The 21,935-nt window shown below is 36.3% G+C and overlaps 1 protein-coding gene across 1 annotated transcript; it reads right to left on the reverse strand.

Annotated features, from left to right (window-relative positions):
- Window positions 1-19,857: 19,857 nt before the first annotated feature.
- Window positions 19,858-21,925, reverse strand: LOC120344756 (E3 SUMO-protein ligase ZBED1-like). Its single transcript, XM_078113209.1, has 2 exons — window positions 21,474-21,925; window positions 19,858-21,334 (listed from the first exon to the last, which is right to left on the reverse strand). Exons 1-2 carry the CDS (start codon window positions 21,609-21,611, stop codon window positions 20,882-20,884), a joined length of 591 nt encoding a protein of 196 aa, XP_077969335.1. The 5' UTR covers window positions 21,612-21,925; the 3' UTR covers window positions 19,858-20,881.
- Window positions 21,926-21,935: the final 10 nt, after the last annotated feature.

The following is a 21,935-nucleotide window of genomic DNA, read 5'->3' on the forward strand; positions in this document are numbered from 1 at the left end:
GAAAAGACGGATACAAGGAAAATCTACAAATTACATGTAAATATTTTTTACCAATTTTATTAGGCTTAGATATTGTTAATATTATCTTAGCTTCTCAGGCACAGAATTTTGAAGGCACTGAAGAAATTGAAAAAAGACGGAATCAGAGACAAATCTAAAATACCGGTAAATATGTTATTATTATTATTGAATATTTATTAATAAAGCTTTTTTTGATAATATGCTGTATCCATATTTGCCTATCTTATTTGTCATAATCATTATTTTCTCTTCTATTTTAGAGATATTTTCAACAGGAAACAAGATATTGTGACACCGACAAAAGAAGAAAAGTATTAACAGGGATCGCCATGGTTTTTTCACTATTAACATTTTATTTGTTATAGATAGATTTAGACCCATTCCCGCCATTAGGAAAAATAGGGTTTTTATTAGGCTTAGATATTTTTAATGTTATTCTAGCTTCTCAGGCACAGAACTATGAAGGGACTGGAAAAATTCAGAATAGACGGATACAAGGAAAATCTACAAAGTACATGTAAATATTTTTTACCAATTTTATTAGGCTTAGATATTGTTAATATTATCTTAGCTTCTCAGGCACAGAATTTTGAAGGCACTGAAGAAACTGAAAAAAGACGGAACCAGAGACAAATCTAAAATACCGGTAAATATGTTATTAATATTATTGAATATTTATTAATAAACCTTTTTTTGATAATATGCTGTATCCATATTTGCCTATCTTATTTGTCATAATCATTATTTTCTCTTCTATTTTAGAGATATTTTCAACAGGAAACAAGATATTGTGACACCGACAAAAGAAGAAAAGTATTAACAGGGATCGCCATGGCTTTTTCACTATTAACATTTTATTTGTTATAGATAGATTTAGACCCATTCCCGCCATTAGGAAAAATAGGGTTTTTATTAGGCTTAGATATTTTTAATGTTATTCTAGCTTCTCAGGCACAGAACTATGAAGGGACTGGAAAAATTCAGAAAAGACGGATACAAGGAAAATCTACAAATTACATGTAAATATTTTTTACCAATTTTATTAGGCTTAGATATTGTTAATATTATCTTAGCTTCTCAGGCACAGAATTTTGAAGGCACTGAAGAAATTGAAAAAAGACGGAACCAGAGACAAATCTAAAATACCGGTAAATATGTTATTATTATTATTGAATATTTATTAATAAACCTTTGTTTGATAATATGCTGTATCCATATTTGCCTATCTTATTTGTCATAATCATTATTTTCTCTTCTATTTTAGAGATATTTTCAACAGGAAACAAGATATTGTGACACCGACAAAAGAAGAAAAGTATTAACAGGGATCGCCATGGCTTTTTCACTATTAACATTTTATTTGCTATAGATAGATTTAGACCCATTCCCGCCATTAGGAAAAATAGGGTTTTTATTAGGCTTAGATATTTTTAATGTTATTCTAGCTTCTCAGACACAGAACTATGAAGGGACTGGAAAAATTCAGAAGAGACGGATACAAGGAAAATCTACAACTTACATGTAAATATTTTTACCAAATTTATTAGGCTTCGATAGTTTTTATGATAAGAAGTTCAATTAGGTGAATTTTATTAATAAGTTCGATTTTATTGAACATTTTATTAAATGATATTTTTTTCAGAAGATTACTTACCAAGAAATAGAAGAAGCCGAACAATATCTGTGAAGACAATCACGATAAGGTATAATATAATGCATTAATGACTGGGTTTTTATAATATTGGTAAATGCTTGTTTCCCAAATTAGTTAATTCGTTTGGAATTTAAATATGGGCATAGGGCGTTTCAGATTTTTCTGGAGCGCGATAGGACCCCATCAACAAGTCCTAACGAGTGGAAAAACCGACACCTCTTGGGTCCACATGGAAGATCGGTATTTTATTTTGACAATTTAGAAAATACTTTTTTATTTTAAATATTACAAAATACAATGTTACTATTTGCAATGAATATATATTACTTATTATTTCATTAAATATGTGACTACTGCACTTACTTTGCAATATGTTTTAGTTGTATTTTGCATATATATAATAAATGAAAAAATAGATCTGTTTAATAAAATAACGATTTTGACTGTTTTGTTCTATTCCGTATCGAAATGGCAGATCTAGTCGGGCTATTGAATTATATAAATCTACCCAGCAATTGTCTGTATTAGACAAATAATATAAGTTCGCAATTGATGAGGGTTTCCGAAAGACTACAAAAAAAATGCATTGAAAGGTCTCCAAGAAAATGGGTGAATTTTACTTTTTTTTTACAATTTACAACTTCATGCATGGGTGGTGAGCATAGTCAGTGTTACTTTGAAACGTGGGTGAGCATAGTTAGTTTTACTTTGCAACTTCATGCATAGCAGTTTTGCAACTTCATGAATGGGTGAGAGTTTTACTATGTAACTTCATGCATGAGTGAACATCACTTCATGCATAGATGAATGTAGTCAGATTTACTTTATAACTTCCGTCAATTTTACGTTGTAACATATAGTGAGCGTAGTCAGTTTTACTTTGTAACGTCATGCATGAGTGCATGGGTGAGCATAGTCATTTTTACTTTGTAACGTCATGAATAGCTGAGCGTAGTCAGTTTTACAATGTTATGTCATTCATGGGTGAGCGTAGCCGGTTCTACATTGTAACTTCATGCATGAGTGAGCGTAGTCAGTTTTATTTTATAGCGTCATGCGCGAGTCAGCGTAGTCAGTTTTACTTTGTAACGTCATGCATGAGTAAGTAAGCGTATTAGGTTCAATCAGTTTTACTTTGTAACTTCATGCATAAGTGAGCAAGTCAGTTTTACTTCGTAACTTCATGCATGGGTGAGCGTAGTCAGTTTTACTTTGTAACTTCTTGCATGGGCGAGCGTAGTCAGTTTTACTTTGTAACTTCATGCATGAGTGAGCATAGTCAGTTTTACTTTGTAACATCATGCATGGGCGAGCGTAGTCAGTTTTACTTTTTAACTTAATGCATGAGTGAGCATAGTCAGTTTTACTTTGTAACTTCATGCATGAGTGAGCATAGTCAGTTTTACTTTGTAACTTCATGCATGAGTGAGCATAGTCAGTTTTACTTAGTAACTTCATGCATGGGTCAGCGAATCAGTTTTACTTAGCAACTTCATGCATGAGTGAGCATAGTCAGTTTTACTTTGTAACTTCATGCATGGGTCAGCGAATCAGTTTTACTTAGTAACTTCATGCATGAGTGAGCATAGTCAGTTTTACTTTGTAACTTCATGCATGAGTGAGCATAGTCAGTTTTACTTTGTAACGTCATGCATGGGAGGGCGTAGTCAGGTTTACTTTGGAACTTCATGCATGGGTGTGCGTAGTCGGTTCCACTTTGTAACTTCATGCATGAGTGAGCATAGTCAGTTTTACTTTATAGCGTCATGCGTGAGTCAGCGTAGTCAGTTTTACTTTGTAACGTCATGCATGAGTAAGTAAGCGTATTAGGTTCAATTAGTTTTACTTTGTAACGTCATGCATGAGTAAGTAAGCGTATTAGGTTCAATTAGTTTTACTTTGTAACTTCATGCATAAGTGAGCAAGTCAGTTTTACTTTGTAACTTCATGCATGAGTGAGCGTAGACAGTTTTACTTTGTAACTTCTTGCATGGGCGAGCATAGTCAGTTTTACTTTGTAACTTCATGCATGAGTGAGCATAGTCAGTTTTACTTTGTAACTTTATGCATGGGTGAGCATAGGCAGTTTTACTTTGTAACTTCATGCATGAGTGAGCGTAGTCAGTTTTACTTTGTAACTTCATGCATGAGTGAGCATAGTCAGTTTTACTTTGTAACTTTGTGCATGGGTGAGCATAGGCAGTTTTACTTTGTAACTTCTTGCATGGGTGAGCGTAGTCAGATTTACTTTGTAACTTCTTGCATGGGTGAGCGTAGTCAGTTTTACTTTGTAACTTCATGCATGAGTGAGCATAGTCAGTTTTACTTTGTAACTTCATGCATAAGTGAGCATAGTCCTTTTTTACTTTGTAACATCATGCATGATTGAGCATATAGTCATTTTACTTTGAAACTTTATGCATGGGTCAGCGAATCAGTTTTACTTAGTAACCTCATGCATGAGAGAGCATAGTCAGTTTTACTCTGTAAATTCATGCATGAGTGAGCATAATCAGTTTTACTTTGTAACTTCATGCATGAGTGAGCATAGTCAGTTTTACTTTGTAACTTCATGCATAGGTGAGCATAGTCAGTTTTACTTAGTAACTTCATGCATGGGTCAGCGAATCAGTTTTACTTAGTAACTTCATGCATGAGTGAGCATAGTCAGTTTTACTTTGTAACTTCATGCATGGGTCAGCGAATCAGTTTTACTTAGTAACTTCATGCATGAGTGAGCATAGTCAGTTTCACTTTGTAACTTCATGCATGAGTGAGCATAGTCAGTTTTACTTTGTAACTTCATGCTTGGGAGGGCGTAGTCAGGTTTACTTTGGAACTTCATTCATGGGAGAGCGTAGTCAGTTTTACTTTGTAACTTCGTGCATGGGAGAGCGTAGTCAGTTTTACTTTGGAACTTCATGCATAAGTGAGCATATTCAGTTTTACTTTGTAACTTCATGCATGAGTGAGCATAGTCAGGTTTTCTTTGTAACTTCATGCATGGGTGAGCGTGGTCAGTTTTACTTTGTAACTTCATGCACGAGTGAGAATAGTCAGTTTTACTTTGTAACTTCACGCATTTTGTAACTTCATGCATGAGTGAGAGTAGTCAGTTTTGCTGGCTAGGATTTTTTGCAATTTTGTAATTTCCATGTCATACGATGCATCAAATCGTACGGTAGCCTACTTTCAACTGATTAATTTTTGCTGGCATAGTTTCGGAAGAAACACAAAGTTGCAAAATAATCGCAATAACGTTTGTAAATTAGATTGTAGTCTATTATTTATAGGTCAAGAGCAGTGGAATGAAACGTAATGAAGTCTTGGATAATGCTGTCAGAAGAAAGAAACATATATAGTCCAGTACCGACAGGCTGTGGCTGCTAGGACGTGTTACCGTTAATGATTGGGAACCACTGCATCAAGTAATAGAATCAGGTGCTTCTGGCAATAATGAAAATGGGCACCACAGAAATATCTGCACTTTAGTAATTTCAATAGACGATTTTTCAATGGGCTCAGTGTTTAGAATTAGACTAATTGGCAGATTCGAATCAGTCAAACGACATATACCTCGATATTGGCCGGTTGAAATAAAATACTCAAATAATAACTTGAATCTGTTTGTGAAGGATGAAAAAGCTGACTGAACGTAAGAAATTTGGTTCGCGGATTCACTTCTCAAATTATCTTACGCATCTTTTCGCTATTATGCATTTTTATCTAACAAACTAAAATAATCAAGAGCTAAAACGAGATATCATTTTATTTCCACGAATACTGTAAAAGTGTAAAGCAAGCGCAAACGATAGTTTCAGATGAACGACTTCCATTCAGCTATAACAACACTTCCTTTAAAACAATCCAGTATGTGTATTGTAATTTTTGAGAGTTAATTAACCTAGTCGTGGGTTGTCATGCGTGACGTTATTGAATAAGCTAGATTCTGATACACCAGGGCAGGGCAGGATCAGCACACGATACAGGTGGTCGTGGTAAAAAAGGGAGGGCATGACAGCAGGCCAAGAAACATAAAAATGGTGGTGGTAGAAACCTGGGTAGAGAATAGAAATCAGCGAGTGCAGTCCCGCGGAGGAAAATAATAAAAACGAGCAAGCGAATCGTCAGTCGATAAATAATACAAGTAAAATGAAATATGGCGAACTCGGAGACCACATACACCACATAACGTTTGCATCTAATATATGACTAAGTATTCGACTTCGGTACTCCCGAAGTATGTAAACCAATATGGCGGGCACCGGGACGAAGTATGTGTATCAGGTTAGGGTTAGGCCATAATTTTATTCCAATTTTCCTTATTTTGTTCTATTTCAAGTTAGGGGACTAGCCAAGATACTCTCGTAGTATTTGTACCTGAAATTATGGCCTAACCCCAACGTGGTACATATACTACGTTCCGGTGTCCGCCATCTTGTTACGCATACTTAAGGAGCACCGGCTATCGTGTCCATCTATTTGAGTATCTTTTTTTATTATTTCAAATATAGTCTGATGGTGAAGATGAATAGAAGGAGGTAAAGTAATTGCTGACGTGTAAGTATGTCCATGGTGCAATATACTGCAAGGAAGTATTGGCTGAAGCAATGAGGTAGCTAGTGGCACATTCTAGAGCGCATATGCTGTAGGCAATATGCTTTGTGTATGAAAAAAGTGCAAAGCGAAATAAAGATCGCAGAAAATCGACTTTCAAAGTATACAATGCAGTAAGTTTCTACTAGACTCCGTATAGCGAGTGACTCATACGTTGAGTAAGTCTGTTGGCGCTTTTCTAATTTGGTGTTGGCATAATATAATTTGGTGACGTTTCAATGCAGACAAACTTAATCAAGGAATAATGATATATATGGTAAGAACGCTGGCGAATAATGAAAAATATTATCACAGGGTAAAATCAAATCTAGAAACACATTTATTTATAGAAGTTTAACATTCCTCAAATTCTCGTCTTTGTTCATGTGTCGCAATTCGAAAAATATTCTTTTCCTTTGATTTGTCTGAATAGCTGAGTCAATTAACTGGCCAAGTTTAATTTAAGTCGCCAATCCGAATCAATAAAAAAAGATAGTTCCCAGGTTATTCGTTCCTAATGCGAAGTCTTGAATAATTAGAAAAGCCATAAGCATCTCGAACAGTGATTATCAAAATTTTAATATATATCGTAATTTCTACAGTCTGTACGACAAAGTATATTATATGTCCAAACCGCATAACTATTTGACCAGGCTCATTGACTAGATTCGAGCATTGAATTTCCAACTTTTTCGCGGAATATATTGATTCAAGGCTCTCTCAATTCTTTTCTTGCACAATTTAGATGAATCGTTTAATTTTAGAAAGTTAGATAAGTCTTTGGCAATATTTAATTAAGCAAATTCACAAAAGGGTAATTTACCCTGTACAAAAATCTGCATAATGAATTTCAACACTTGTAAGAATTTCAGCCGTTGTAAGGTAGGTAGAAGTTGCCTATTTTCGTATATAATTTTTGATAAAATTATAACGCACTATAATGTTTTTGTTTCTAATAATTACGTGCATCCCGCCCTTTCTTTACCTCATATATATTTTGACATTTCAGTTTTGTAATGCGAGAATTATCCTCTTTTACTTTTAAGTTGACCTGATATGACTCAACAAGGTATGTAACTATGATTTTTACAATATAATATGTATTTTCCATTATTTGATCTTTCAGGGAAAAAGTGGGCTTGAAAAATATTCGCAAAGGGTTGGAGATATCGTTCAACTCTTCTTATCATATAAAGAGGTATTAAAAAAGCTATTGTGGACATTCCAACATCTTGTTCAATATTTGCATCATTGCGGTTGACATACAGACAAAACGAAATTAATCAAAATTACATGAAGAATGTATTACAGGAACAAAACAAAACAGCACCATTTGTTTTGTGAATTATTGAGAAGCTTTAAAAAAATCATCCAATTAGTTTTTGATTTTCAAAAGAATTCTTTACGGCTTTATGCTTAGCAAGAGTTATTTGCAAACTTCAGAATGTGAAATTCAGCTACAGAGCAACAACATTAAAAAATCCAGTTAGATAGCAAGATTTCATTTTAGGTAAATAATGATGCATCATTCACTATAACAGATATTATTAAAGTTGTAGGAGCAATTTACAAGGTAAGGAAAATATCATATTTGGGATATTGTCGTTGAATAGCCATAAATTTGACTTGATAAAATCATAAAAAATATTTTTTTGTTATTATTTGCTATACACTATCAAATACATCTATTTTGAATCATTTTTAGTTTGAATTGAGTTTCAATTTGAAAAACAAACAATGCTGCTTAATCTACGTTGTAATTGTTTGCACCAAAATTGTTCCGGGAAGAAATATTGTTGGCGCTGAAAATATCTTGAACTTGTCCCATCCAATTCGTTTTCAATCATTTCCAAAATTATATAATGCTGTCAGAGTTCATCAACCCTGTTAAAGATGCTAATGACGTTATTTTCCAGAATTCGTATGACCCAGCCGATGAGGAATATATCATAAATGAATTCCTCCGGCGATTAAATGAGGCAGCGAATACAAATATTGAATAGAGGTTGATTTTTCGTCGGGAATATATGCTAACAAAGCCGGCTTCATAGAAAACTAAAATCGAATGAGGAATCTATTAGCGTTGGTTGGCTATGCCTGATAACTAAATATTAATGAAAATGAAGCTGACCAATTGAGACAGACAATCTTAAACGGGAACTTTCACAGGTATGAGTTTGAAATCTTACACTAAATGTAGATATAATGAGATTTTTGAACGGTTTAGTGAGTTTTTTGGTAGTTTTTGCATGTTTTAGCTTGATAAATGACAAATAACGATCAATGTGTTTGGACAATATTCTATACAAATATTGAATAGAAGTTGATTTTTCTTCGGGAATATATGCTAACAAAGCAGGCTTCATAGAAAACTAAATTCGAATGAGGAATTTATTAGCCTTGGTTGGCTATGCCTGATAACTAAATATTAATAAAAATAAAGCTGACCAGTTGAAACAGACAATCTAAAACGGAAACTTTCTCAGTTATGAGTGTGAAATCTTACACTAAATGTAGATATAGTGAGATTTTTGTACGTTTTAGTGAGTTTTTTGGTAGTTTTTGCATGTTTTAGCTTGATAAATGACAAATAACGATCAATGTGTTTGGACAATAAAAGTGCTTGTTTTGTATTGCACTGTTTACCTATACTTGGCACTATTGTGGCCCGCAAACAATACAAAAATAATTGTGGGGACCGCGTGTACCCAGTGTATATAGAACACGTCAGCGTCGGAAGGTTCTCAACAACTTGTATCATTTTTTTGCTGTTCCGGTGAAGATATCCGGTAGATATTTTTTTGTTAAGTCACTTTCATATTTCTTCCTATCTCTATTCATGAATCGATATTTTTTTCCGTCTATGTAATCAGAATGTAGAAGAAACGTTTTAAAACTGCATTTTTCGATATTGTAATCGTACAAATGTGATGATACTCCACGTTCGGTTGATTTATAGTCGATGTTTACAGCACATCCTGCGATACTGTCGATCGTTATGTTAGTATTTAGAACATTGAACCATTCTCCGTTTGATATGTCTCCGTTCAGCTGATGCGCCGAATCATGTCCCTGAAAACTTTACTCATTGCTGCCATACGTTGCAGTTAAAAATATGAGAACATGAGAGAACATGAAGCCAAAAAATAAAATGTTCCTTCCCATCTTCACCAACCAACAATAAAATTATTCGGGTACAGTTGTTTGCCAGGGCAACCTGTGAAAACTCAATGCTGCTGGATGCAAGAGAATAACATGTCGTTTTGCTTTATGTGTGTTTTCATTCTGATTGTAATGATATTAAAGACGTACTTAAGGGTAAACAGTACATCTCGCTTTTTATGTGCGATTCAAGCATGGATGAAACTTTTTCAAGCAAGGAATGTATATCGATATACCGTGAATTCACACGACCATCTGATGTATGTTTTCTAGGCATATATATGATAGAACCAATTTTAAGCATATCTTGAATGCATATTTCAAACATATCGAAGGAAACTCGAGAGGGGTTGGGAAGGCATGCGCGATCGATATCCGACTGCAGAAGATTTTTTGCGAGTCTTCAACAAAATGATCGAAATAGGAAATGGATGGAATGCCGTATAATATTGTACTTTTAAATTTGTATATGTAGGAAACTAATAAAAATAATTTTTCCAAAGAACGATGTGTTGTATGACATTACTCTCTCTAAAATATTCAGTGGAGTGTTAAAATATATTCAAGTCAACTTTTATCTTTGATGAGTAGTTAAATACTTGATATATATATTATACAGGGTGCCTCAAAGTAAGTAAGGGAAGATGGGCCACGGGGCACAACAGAAAATTAACTCTCACACTCATACTATACCCGAAATCAGGTCTGCGGTTCAATGTTTGAATCCGCCCTTCGTTGAGTTACAACGTCCTCGCAAACGGACAACGGCTGTGAGCGACGTAAGTTATGGGATAAAATTTGTTTGAAGGGTTGAAACTAAAATTTTAGCATTGAAGTTTTATTGTTTTTCTACCATAGCCTTTCCAACATGACAAACCAACGTCTGATATTTTTCAGCTTCAGTGCGCTGTAAAATATTCAAAACGTTGGCGTTTCGATGTGCATTCCTAATCTCGACGTGGGGTAGTCTGAAAATATTTGTTCCCTGTGGGAAACAATGGACCGGGGTTTAGTGGGACATGCTCCACTGGGCCCAATTCGACAGTTTTTGATTTGCTTGGAAGTCTAGAAATGCGTTATGTTTTGAGCACTATTAGGATACCTTTTGACCCATAGCCCAATATGAAATGTAAACCAGATTCAATTTTTTTTGATGCAGGTTCGAAAAAGTAAATAACTTGCCTTTGGCCGAAATTAGAAATTTAGCTTGGTAATATATAAATGCCGGTTTTATTTTAAATATTACATCATTGTTTTTTGTTCTTTTAGAATGTCCCCAGGGCCTGTCCGAATGTGTCCCACAAGTGGAACACTTGACAGACGTTTTTAAAAGCATTTTGGTGAAAAGACGTGTGTCGCTAGGGAATTTCTTAGTTAATAATACTTTGCCTTCCTAATTTATATGCTTCTTGCCAAACAGCAATTTTTCACTTCATTTCTTGGGTCAATCTCCTTGTCATTCTTGTCGTTCAGCCAAAAGTTCCGGTTTGGCGTTAAGTCAGCATAATAAACGAACATTACCAATTAGCATGTTCTTGGTACTGTTGTTGCTGTGTAGCGTGCCGGAAGCCTATACTTACTGAAGGCGGTTTTGTTTGTTCCGTTGTTTTCCGCTAACATTGTTGGCGGTTCATTGATACAATTTTGTTACGTGTAAGCCCTGTACGTCAAGAGGTTGCTAGTCAGCAGGACGTAAAAGTCGTACGCAAGAATGTAACATTGAACAACGTCTTTTTAAAGAAGGTGTTATCTACAGAACAATATGGTTGGGCGAATAAGTAAATTATCATTGCTTGAAAGCGTACATAAAAAATTCTAAATTCGAATTATTTTGTATCGTTAGTAAACAGTAATATAAAGTATAATAAGTAAATTCTCATTGCTTGAAAGCGGCAGGCAATTTTATTATTCTTTTTCTTTTTGCTGTACATAAAAAAAATCTAAATTCAAATTATTTTGTATCGTTAAAGTCAATTCCTTGCTATTTTCGAACTGAACCGGAAAATCGGTAAAATCGGAAAATGTGAAGTCAAAAAAATCACAGCTAACGGGTCTTGGTCTTTGGAGGCGTCCCGCTTTGAAGCCATTAAAATATGGTAACTCTATATATATTCCATGTGAATGTAATGAAACGGATAGAAGTAAATCACAGCTATTTGCTCGAATTCGGGGTGAGTTTGTCTTGAAGTAACACAGGACTTTGTATTTTTTTGTAAGAAAAGCAACGTATGGCAATGAGGAAAGTGTTCAGGGACATGATACTGCGTTTTAGATAAACTGGGGAAGATTGGACGGTAAATGGTTCGATGTTCTGAATGCTAACCTAAGGATCGACAGCATCTCAGGGTGTGTTGCAGCGAACGAATATAAATCAACCGAACGTGGTAGATTCTTTTATCAGTTAGATTACAATATCAAAAAGAGAAGATTTAAAAAGATTCCCTTAATCTCTGATTATATAGGAGACAACAGATATCGAATTAGGAATGGTGATCGGAACAGGTTTGAAAGTGAATTAACAAAAGATATCGACGCATCTTCGTCGAAACAGCAAACAACTGATGAAAAAGTCGCAGAGGATTTTCCGACGCTGATGTGTTCTATGCATAATGATTACGAAAATTATATAATATACACGGGAAATCTTATTAACAATGATATCGAAGCAAGCTCGAGAAGTGTTTGGTTACAAATGCGCAATCGACACCTGACAGCAGAAGATTTGTTGCGAGTCTTCAACAAAATGATTGAAATAGGGAATGGATGGGAAATTGTGAAATTGCATTTTTCCAAATGTGTTTATGTTGATAACTTAGACAATTATACCAAAGAATTAAATTGATGGCTAATATTACCCTCTCAAATATATTTATTATCTGGAGCGTTAAAATATATTCAAATCATGAATACAACGTTTATACTCTGGTGTAGTTTAAAACTCAAAATATGTATATATTAGTATGCTGTGTATTTCCAATTAAATGTAAATAAAATTAGTATAGATAAAAACACAGATATTAGCTCAAATTCTGACTTGAGTTTGTATTGAAGTAACACGTTGAATCATTAGTCGCAGTCGCATGTTGAGAGATTTAGTTTTATGTTTTTGATAATACTACAAATATTTCGCGCGATACAACCACAAGTTAAAACAAGCAATTGCCGACTTCTTGAACATGAACCGACTGTAAACAACATAAAAACACATATCTTTGAAGTTTGATGAATATGCTCCATATAGCAAAATATTTGTGGATGAGGATGATTTTGTGTACGATCATCTTGATTTTAGGCGTTTTTTGGTAAGTCTGATAAACGGTATTCTTGCTACTAAATGGTCTCTTTCTAACCTTGTACTGGCCAAATTCGAGAGCGACTGGTGCAGATTGGTGCGGTATATTAACTCCTTGAACTCTGAATCCCCAGAACGACGCTACTCTCTCACCCTGACATCCCACGGCGTCTCATCAATTCGACGCGTTAAAAATTTGTAATATCCCTAATTTTGAATCAATGTAACTTCTAACCCATTAGATATCAGATGGTATGTAATATGTCTTATAAAAGCTAATCTAGTCTTTTATTTATTTATAACTGGCATCAGTTCTTACGAGATGTTTTGATGAGATGTGTTAGCCTATTTTTAGCCCCATCTACTAATTTTTTATATTTTGTAAGATTTGACAACTTTTTTAGAAATGTGTCATCAATTTATATAAAATTTTGAAAAGTATACTCAATTACCTATCAGGGTATATACGGATGACTTTCTTAAATTACGCATAACTCATTTTATTGCAGAATTTGTGCTATCGATTCCAATGGTTTGTGAACAAAATTGATCAACTATTTTGACGCCTAGTTTGCGTAACAACGCAAAGGGCGACGACGACTTTGTCGTGATAACGTTCACGCGACGTTTCGTGCGTATCGCTTTGCGTAAGGTAGATTGCGCAATTGCGCATTTGGTTGTTCACAGCTTGAGTTCAGATTGTGCCATTATTGCATCAGTAAAATATCCTCGGACGCAGATGAAACCTCTATATTCAGACGAATCTTGATCGAAAATAGATAAAATTGCTAAAAATTTAAAGGCCATTCTATATATGTTTATTATCTGAATATGGGACGCAAATGAATGGCCAAAGTGAAATATTTGATTCTCATGCATGTATGAGGTTCCGCCGGAAACACCAAGGCAAATTCTTCACCTTTGAATATCATGAACATTGAAAAAAAAAAAATGCGAACGTGAAAGACATGGTGGCAACAGTAGCTCACCTGGTCAGTGTTTTACATTTTGCGGCCTCATTCGATTTTCGAAATTTATATTCATGAATTCGTTCATTGTGGGCATCGTCTATTATAGGATAAAATTCGCCTCATAGCTATTTGACATGAATACAAATAACTCGTGTCTGTTTATACAGGCGCTAATTATGAGGACCTAATTATCTAAGGTCATTTACTTTTGTTATTTTGTCAACTTCTCTGCACATTCTGTCGCATCAACCCATAATCTTAACGAAGCATTGAATGAAAATCACAAAATGTATGCAGGTTTTCAAATTGAGTTGGCTTGTCTGACAATATTTCTCTTACGGAATATTTTTTATCTTTGCTTCAAGTAAAGTTATGATGTTTGACGACCATAACTAGATAAGTATAAATCACTATTTGTTTATTAGGCTATCAGTAAACAATGTATGAACAGAAAGTATATGGTGAATAACGAATATCAATAAATATATATACAAAAAGAAATGCATAATGCTACTGATAATCCACTATGCCCCCCCCCCCCCCCAAGTTTTTGGATAGCGTTTCAGTTTAGACAAAGACTGATATATAAATAAGCATTGTGACAAATAAATGTTTGACACAATTTTGCAATATCAATAATTGCAAATTATTTTAAATTTGTGTCATTAGTCGGTTTTCTTGTGTCTTAATGACCGAAGTGGTAGATCTTTATTTGGCAAGGTATTAGGCCTGTGGGAAGTTATTCGTGGCTATTCGTGTAAACCAGGGTTGTTATAAGGTTGAAGCCTGGATAACGCTCTAGGTCATGGTGATCCAAGGTTGTCGGCTCCGCGGGCCACAAATTTATTTTTTTATTGTTTACGGGCCACAATAGTGACAAGAATAGGTAAACAGTGCAATACAAAACAAACGCTTTTTTTATTGTGCAAACACACAGTTATCAGACATAGCCATCCCAGGCTAATAGAATCCGCATTTGATTTTCAGTTTTCTATGATGCCTATATTGTTAGCATATATTCCCGACCAAAAAGATAGAAAGCCAGATAATAATTTAGACTGCCAAGCACATCATTCAACTTCGCCAATTGCCTCAGCTAGCCATAACAATATAGTCAATTCAGTGACATTAGTGTCAAACAAGCCGGTAGGCGTCCAGGATCTCCGCTGACACCCAGGCCCGCGGCATACAGTATATCGCGAGGATCCAATTCATTTTAGTCTCTGTAGCACTTTAGTGGTCGGCCTAAATTTATACAACGATATCTGCTTACCAGTTTGATTCGGATATAGCAATCCTAATTTATAGACTTGAATAGTTAAAAAAAACTGTAGCCAGCGTTTAGGTGAACCACCCACTAACAGCGAGAAGTACATCAAATCTCAAGCAAATAATAATTCCGTATATCAAGAACACCTGCACCGGCTCACCAGTTCCGTTGAGTTCATTTCGGACGCTGCGAGTTCCGTTGACATACTCACGTGACTGATATACTGTGACTGAATGAGAAAATGATGTTCACTGAAATCCCCTAGGCATTATGATTACAACTTAAGCTGAAGGAACATATATACATGCAAGACTCAACATTTTCCCGGTACTTTACGGTTTAATAGGATTATTTATTTATCATATTTATACAACGATGTCTGCTTACCAGTTTGATTCGGATATAGCAATCCTAATTTATAGACTTAAATAGTTAAAGAAACTGTAGCCAGCGTTTAGGTGAACCACCCACTAACAGCGAGAAGTACATCAAATCTCAAGCAAATAATAATTCCGTATATCAAGAACACCTGCACCGGCTCACCAGTTCCGTTGAGTTAATTTCAAACGCTGCGCGTTCCGTTGACATACTCACGTGACTGATATACTGTGACTAAATGGGGAAATTATGTTCACTGAAATCCCTAAGGCTTCTCCAGTTTATGAAGTATCGAGACCAAAGACGACTTATTGGAAAGAGTACTTTGCCATGCGGAAGGAAGCGCTCTTGGAATTTTAATTTTCGACTTGGTTGGCGAGAAAACGGCGATAAACTGGGAAAAAAAAATAGAAATTTCATAACGATCGGAGCGTTTTTCGTTGTTACCATGGAAACGAAACATTTATCTGGACTTTCTATAAAATGCACAATACTAGGGTGACAGGATAACCCATGTGAAAAATTTCATCCAGATTGGTCCAGCCATTAAGACGCTACATCTAAACAGACAGACAGACAGATACACAGACAAGTCGGTAGGCGTCCAGGATCTCAGCTGACACCCAGGCTCGCGGCATACAGTATATCGCGAGGATCCAATTCATTTTAGTCTCTGTAGCACTTTAGTGGTCGGCTTAACTTCGTTCAGATTTAAATCTCTTTAATTTGTGCGCTAATAATTCCGTATATCAAGAACACCTGCACCGGCTCACCAGTTCCGTTGAGTTCATTTCAAACGCTGCGCGTTCCGTTGACATACTCACGTGACTGATAAACTGTGACTAAATGGGAAAATTATGTTCACTGAAATCCCTAAGGCTTCTCCAGTTTATCAAGTATCGAGACCAAAGACGACTTATTGGAAAGAGTACTTTGCCATGCGGAAGGAAGCGCTCACCTGCACCGGCTCACCAGTTCCGTTGAGTTCATTTCAAACGCTGCGCGTTCCGTTGACATACTCACGTGACTGATATACTGTGACTAAATGGGGAAATTATGTTCACTGAAATCCCTAAGGCTTCTCCAGTTTATGAAGTATCGAGACCAAAGACGACTTATTGGAAAGAGTACTTTGCCATGCGGAAGGAAGCGCTCTTGGAATTTTAATTTTCGACTTGGTTGGCGAGAAAACGGCGATAAACTGTGAAAAAAATAAAAATTTCATAACGATCGGAGCGTTTTTCGTTGTTACCATGGAAACGAAACAATTATCTGGACTTTCCATAAAACGCACATTACTAGGGTGACAGGATAACCCATGTGAAAAATTTCATCCAGATTGGTCCAGCCATTAAGACGCTACATCTAAACAGACAGACAGACAGACAGACAGATACACAGACAGAACGACTGATAATAAGGGTCTCCTATAGAGCGGAGATCCAACAGACAGACAGACAGACAGAACGACTGATAATAAGGGTCTCCTATAGAGCGGAGATCCAATATATGTATCATTAATATGTAACAATATGTTTTTCTGATTAATTTGATTACAAAACTGAAGCGGCGGCGGGGCTGGGTTTGGACCACCCTGCTCTAGGTAGTTTCTTATAGTTTGAAGATGTTGGTGTCATCGGGGACTCAGTTGTTGGTTTCTGCGGGTGGTTGGGTTCGCTCTCTGGTGTTTATTCTTCTGGAGTACGGATTTTTGCTTCATCATCGGGTGGTATTGTTCGTGACCGGTCAACGCTTTTGGACGTGCGCCATGTTGAATTTGTGGCATGTATGGGGATGCCATATTTTGAAAGAGGTCAATAATTGGGCTCCTAAGATACATTGGTACATATCGCCTAAGAAATTTTCTGTTCCTCATGATAATTCGACCAGATCCGTCAACTTTAACCATGTATTGGTCAAACTGTTTCACCTCTATGATAATTCCAGTCTTATCCCATTTATTCGGATGTGTGCCAGTTCGATTTTGGATTCGGACATGATCTCCAAGGCAAGGAGTTGTCGCATGTGTTCAGTCCAGCGTTCCGCAGCCTTCATGTGACGATTCCTCAAGGCTTCCACTCTGGCTGTTCTTGTTTCTCCTAAGATACATTGGTACATATCGCTTAAGAAATTTTCTGTTCCTCATGATAATTCGACCAGATCCGTCAACTTTAACCATGTATTGGTCAAACTGTTTCACCTCTATGATAATTCCAGTCTTATCCCATTTATTCGGATGTGTGCCAGTTCGATTTTGGATTCGGACATGATCTCCAAGGCAGGGAGTTGTCGCATGTGTTCAGTCTAGCGTTCCGCAGCCTTCATGTGACGATTCCTCAAGGCTTCCTCTCTGGCTGTTCTTGTTTCTCGCCATGTCTGTTGAGGTACGTATTTTCCGGGTGGAATAGGAATAAAGTCCCGAATTGGCCTACCAAATACCTGCATGGCCGGACAGAGGCGTAGCCAGCGTATTTTGCGCCCGGGGCAAAATATAAAATTGGCGCCCCGACCCCCACGTTCAATCATGTTTACAATTGTATTTAATTGTATATGTAAAAACAAATTATATATCGTCACGCTAATAACCGAATTGCGTAAGTCATTTTTAGCTGTTTTGAGAAAAACGTAAAAAAAACTTCCTAATGATATTTCTATGCCATTGAGATTCATTAATTTGCCATAGTTCAACTTTTTGATCGTAGCCGGATTTAAGTTAATTTGTATGACGCAGTCATGTGACGTCATAATGGCGCGCTGTGACTTAGGCAAAAATGTGTCTATGACTTGGGACATACGCAATTTTGCAACTTGACTATATGTACCAGTCCTGAAAACCAAACAATCCAAAATCCCTAATCTGTTTCAATTACATTATTTTTTATGTTTAAAAATATATATTTCATCAATATAACACGCTCTGCACACCACAGAAATAAGACTAAAGTTAAATATAAAGAATAAAACAGTAATGTACCCTTATATAAAAGACAACCAAGGTGAATTGGACTCACAAGTGCACGTCCTCCTATACAGTAGTATAAATTGAAAATTATTAGCGCTAAGCTAGAATCTGAGATGCAAAAACTCGAAAATCCTTCGCCGAGGTTATTTTGCCTTTTGCAAAGCTATACAAAATAGAGCATATGTCCCACTCAGTTACTGTCAAAGATGATTTACATAGTCTATAATAAATTCATTTTTTCACTTTCACTTTCCTAAACTGGTTAACACGTCGTCAAAGTCTGTTTTTTTCCAATGTTTCTCTTTCAACACTTAGAAGTGCAAAATCACTGAGACGATCCTGTCCCGTTGATGCACGCGAATACGACAAAATAAGTTTCAATTTGCTGAAAGACCGTTCACAGCTTGCAATTGAAACTGGTATTGTTAACAAAATTTGTAGAGAAATTCGCAGATTGGGTAAAACGTTGTCTCCAAAAGACACAATGAAACCAAGAAGAGCCAAAGGAGTTTCTGGTTGACCTACAGTTCTGCTACTGAGCAGCATTCTGCAATCTCCAATTTCGGTGAAAAGTTCGTGGCCATTGATGTCCGTGTCGTAGAAATTTGCAAAATCTGTGCAATCTCGACGAATTGTCGAAAACGGCATTGGGGTCTTTTAGCACAGTATAATATATTTTATGTAACTCTGCCGCAAAGTACGGTACTTTGACAACAGCGAAATACAAAACCACGTATTACTCAAAACATGTTTCCGTTTGTCTCCAGCACAGAACTAATATCAACTTACATCGGAGTGCGCAGGCAAGAACTTAACGATACAGAACCACGTCATTAACCCGGTGCATTTTGTTACCTAACGTTACCAAATCAAATTTTGCTTTGTTTCCCAGCAAGATTTTTTGGCCATGTAATTACGATGGAAATCTGACCGTGCGCGAGCTATGTGCGTGATGATGTCGGCAGTCGTAAGTGGTCTGACCAAGTGTGCAGTTTGCCATGTACTAAGACTAGATGTCTGCCGCCGGTGCGATCTTGCTTGTGACTGTATTTTACCCTTGTGAAATTTTTGCAAGCCCCATTTTGGCGCCCCTGTACCTTGGCGCCCGGGGGCATATGTACCCCACTGCCCCCCCTAAGCTACGCCTCTGTGGCCGGAGACATTTTAGTATCCTGATCTGGGATGTTGCGATATTGTAGCATCGGTCGCTGGAATGCATCCGTGTTTAATTCTCCATTTGTGAATATCTGTCGACTATGACAGGGTAGTTAAACACTTTATAGTGAAAATAGTCTGCACATATAAATTGGAATGGATATTGCATGCTGTGTACCATTATTCAGCTATTGGCTCTGACATCGTATATGACATAACAATGCAATAGATCTGTTCATTTCTCGGTCTCTTTCAAATGTGCATCTGCAGACTGTTTTAGGGGCTATACGAGAACTAGATGACTTAGGGCTGTCCAAAATCGAATAATTTTTTGATTCGAATCGAACCGAATATTTTCCTCGAATCGAACCGAATATTATTGCGCAATTTTAAATCTGTCTCAATTGTACAAAAAAACTTTCTCTCAATGTTATGATAAGGTATGTGCAATCATATATGAAATAGTGACAAAATTTTGCACAACTGTGTTCCCAGAAGCATAATCCACGTTCATTACTCTATAAACTGGTCAAAAAAGCCTAAAAAATTTTAAATACCGGTATTATACAGACCCCACATACTTCCTTCACAGATCACACAATTATAATTTAGATGAATTCAGTATAATATTGCATGCAAAGCCCATGATAAATGCAAGAAAAATTTCACTAGCAGAAATATGTTGCAGAATGTAATTTGTGAATATTTTATTCCAACTTTACTAACACGAAAAATTAACAAGTGGCTACAGGGCAGTGAAAGAATACCTGCATATTAAAGTAATAAGAAGAAACAGGAACATGAAAATCACAAGCTTCATGTGCAAATGAAATGTGAAATATAATAGTGAGGCACAGTAACGTGAGGCAAAGTGTCTATTTTAGAAACTAGTTAGAAATAATAAAAAAATGGCAAGAGATTAGTGAAGAACTGTTGCTGTCAAACCAGACAGGTTACAAAAAATGCTTCCAAAAGAAACCAAATGCAAAGCCCATAAAAAAGTGCACTAGCAGAAATATGTGGCTGAATGCAACTTGTGAATATTTTATTCCAACTTCACTAACACGAAAAATTAACAATTAGCTATAAGGCAGTGAAAGAATACCTGCATATTTAAGTAAAAAGAAGAAACAGGAACATGAAAATCACAAGCTTCATATGCAATGAAATGTAAAAATATAATAGTGAGGCACAGTAAAGGCTAAAGGGAGGCACAGTAACAAACTAGTTACACAGTATAAAACTAGTTAGAAATAAAATAGCCTGGTTATTTTGTCGAACAAACAGGCAACAAAATTGCTGCAAGAGGTTAGCGAAGAACTGTGGCTGTCAGACCAGACAGGTACAAAGAAGTTTTCTGGCAAAATACACCAATTGAGTCAATAGTTCATGGAGGAGCATTTGAAACCAGTAACTTGGATTATTTGCTAATCCATAAATCTTTATTAGCCTTCAGAAATACTAAAGCTTCTACATGGGAACCTGTCAGGCTTGATCTAAGTTCCGTAGCCGTGTTTCTAGCAACAGAAAACACCCTTTCACTCGGCGTTGAAGTTGCTGGTATTCCCAAATATTTATGTACAAGCTTCACCAGATTTGGGAAGAGGTTCTCATTCTCTTTCCACCAAATCAAGGGATCTTTATTATCGGCCACAACTTTCAAAGAAAAATATTTGTTAATTTCATCGCCCATTGAAACTGGATCGGTGTCGGTGGAGGAGTCCGATTCAGAGCTGTCAAAGGCCAACTTGAGAATTTTTCCCACAGGTGATAACTGTGGTGATGATTGTATACTTGGGGCCGCAGCTTCTGAATGAGTCGGACTGTGTTTTTGGAGAATTTTCGCCAGGTCCAACTCTAGTGCACCTTTGATCTGTAAATGTAATACACAATGTCAACACTTGTACCTGCAAGGAAAAGTCCCCAAGCTATTTTAATCTTATCAGATTTATTGTCTAATGGTCGAGACCAAACAAAAATGAACTAAGTAGGGTACAAAAAAGTTTTCCTACCTGCGTCGAATCCACAGAACTCAGACCTTTCAATTTATATCTAGGGTCAACGGCAGCAGCTTTGTGGGCGATGTCTCCAATATCGAATGAGAATCTCTGTTCCATTTCCTCTATCACTTTCTTGCAGAATTCTTTCATCCAGCAGCCTTCATCTCTGTCAATGATGAGGTGCTTTTTAAGCCCTTTTATGATAGGGTATTTGGAGGACAGGGATGTATAGCCTTGTCCTCCAAGTATATCGGTGGCATCTGCAAATGGCTTCAGAAGAGGTTTAATCTGGCGAAATAACTCCCAGTCGGAGGTTTTTGGTGCAATTGTTTGGGCGTTCTTCAACTGGGTAACAGTTGGGTCACTTAATGTGCTGATTACAGCCCATTGCAGTTCTAGTAGTCTGTCTATTATGTAGTAGGTGCTGTTCCACCTCGTTGCAACATCTATAATCAGTTTTTTTGGTGTTATGCC

Source organism: Styela clava, chromosome 5 (assembly GCF_964204865.1).
Source record: "Styela clava chromosome 5, kaStyClav1.hap1.2, whole genome shotgun sequence".
In the NCBI taxonomy this organism is placed as follows: Eukaryota; Metazoa; Chordata; class Ascidiacea; order Stolidobranchia; family Styelidae; genus Styela; species Styela clava.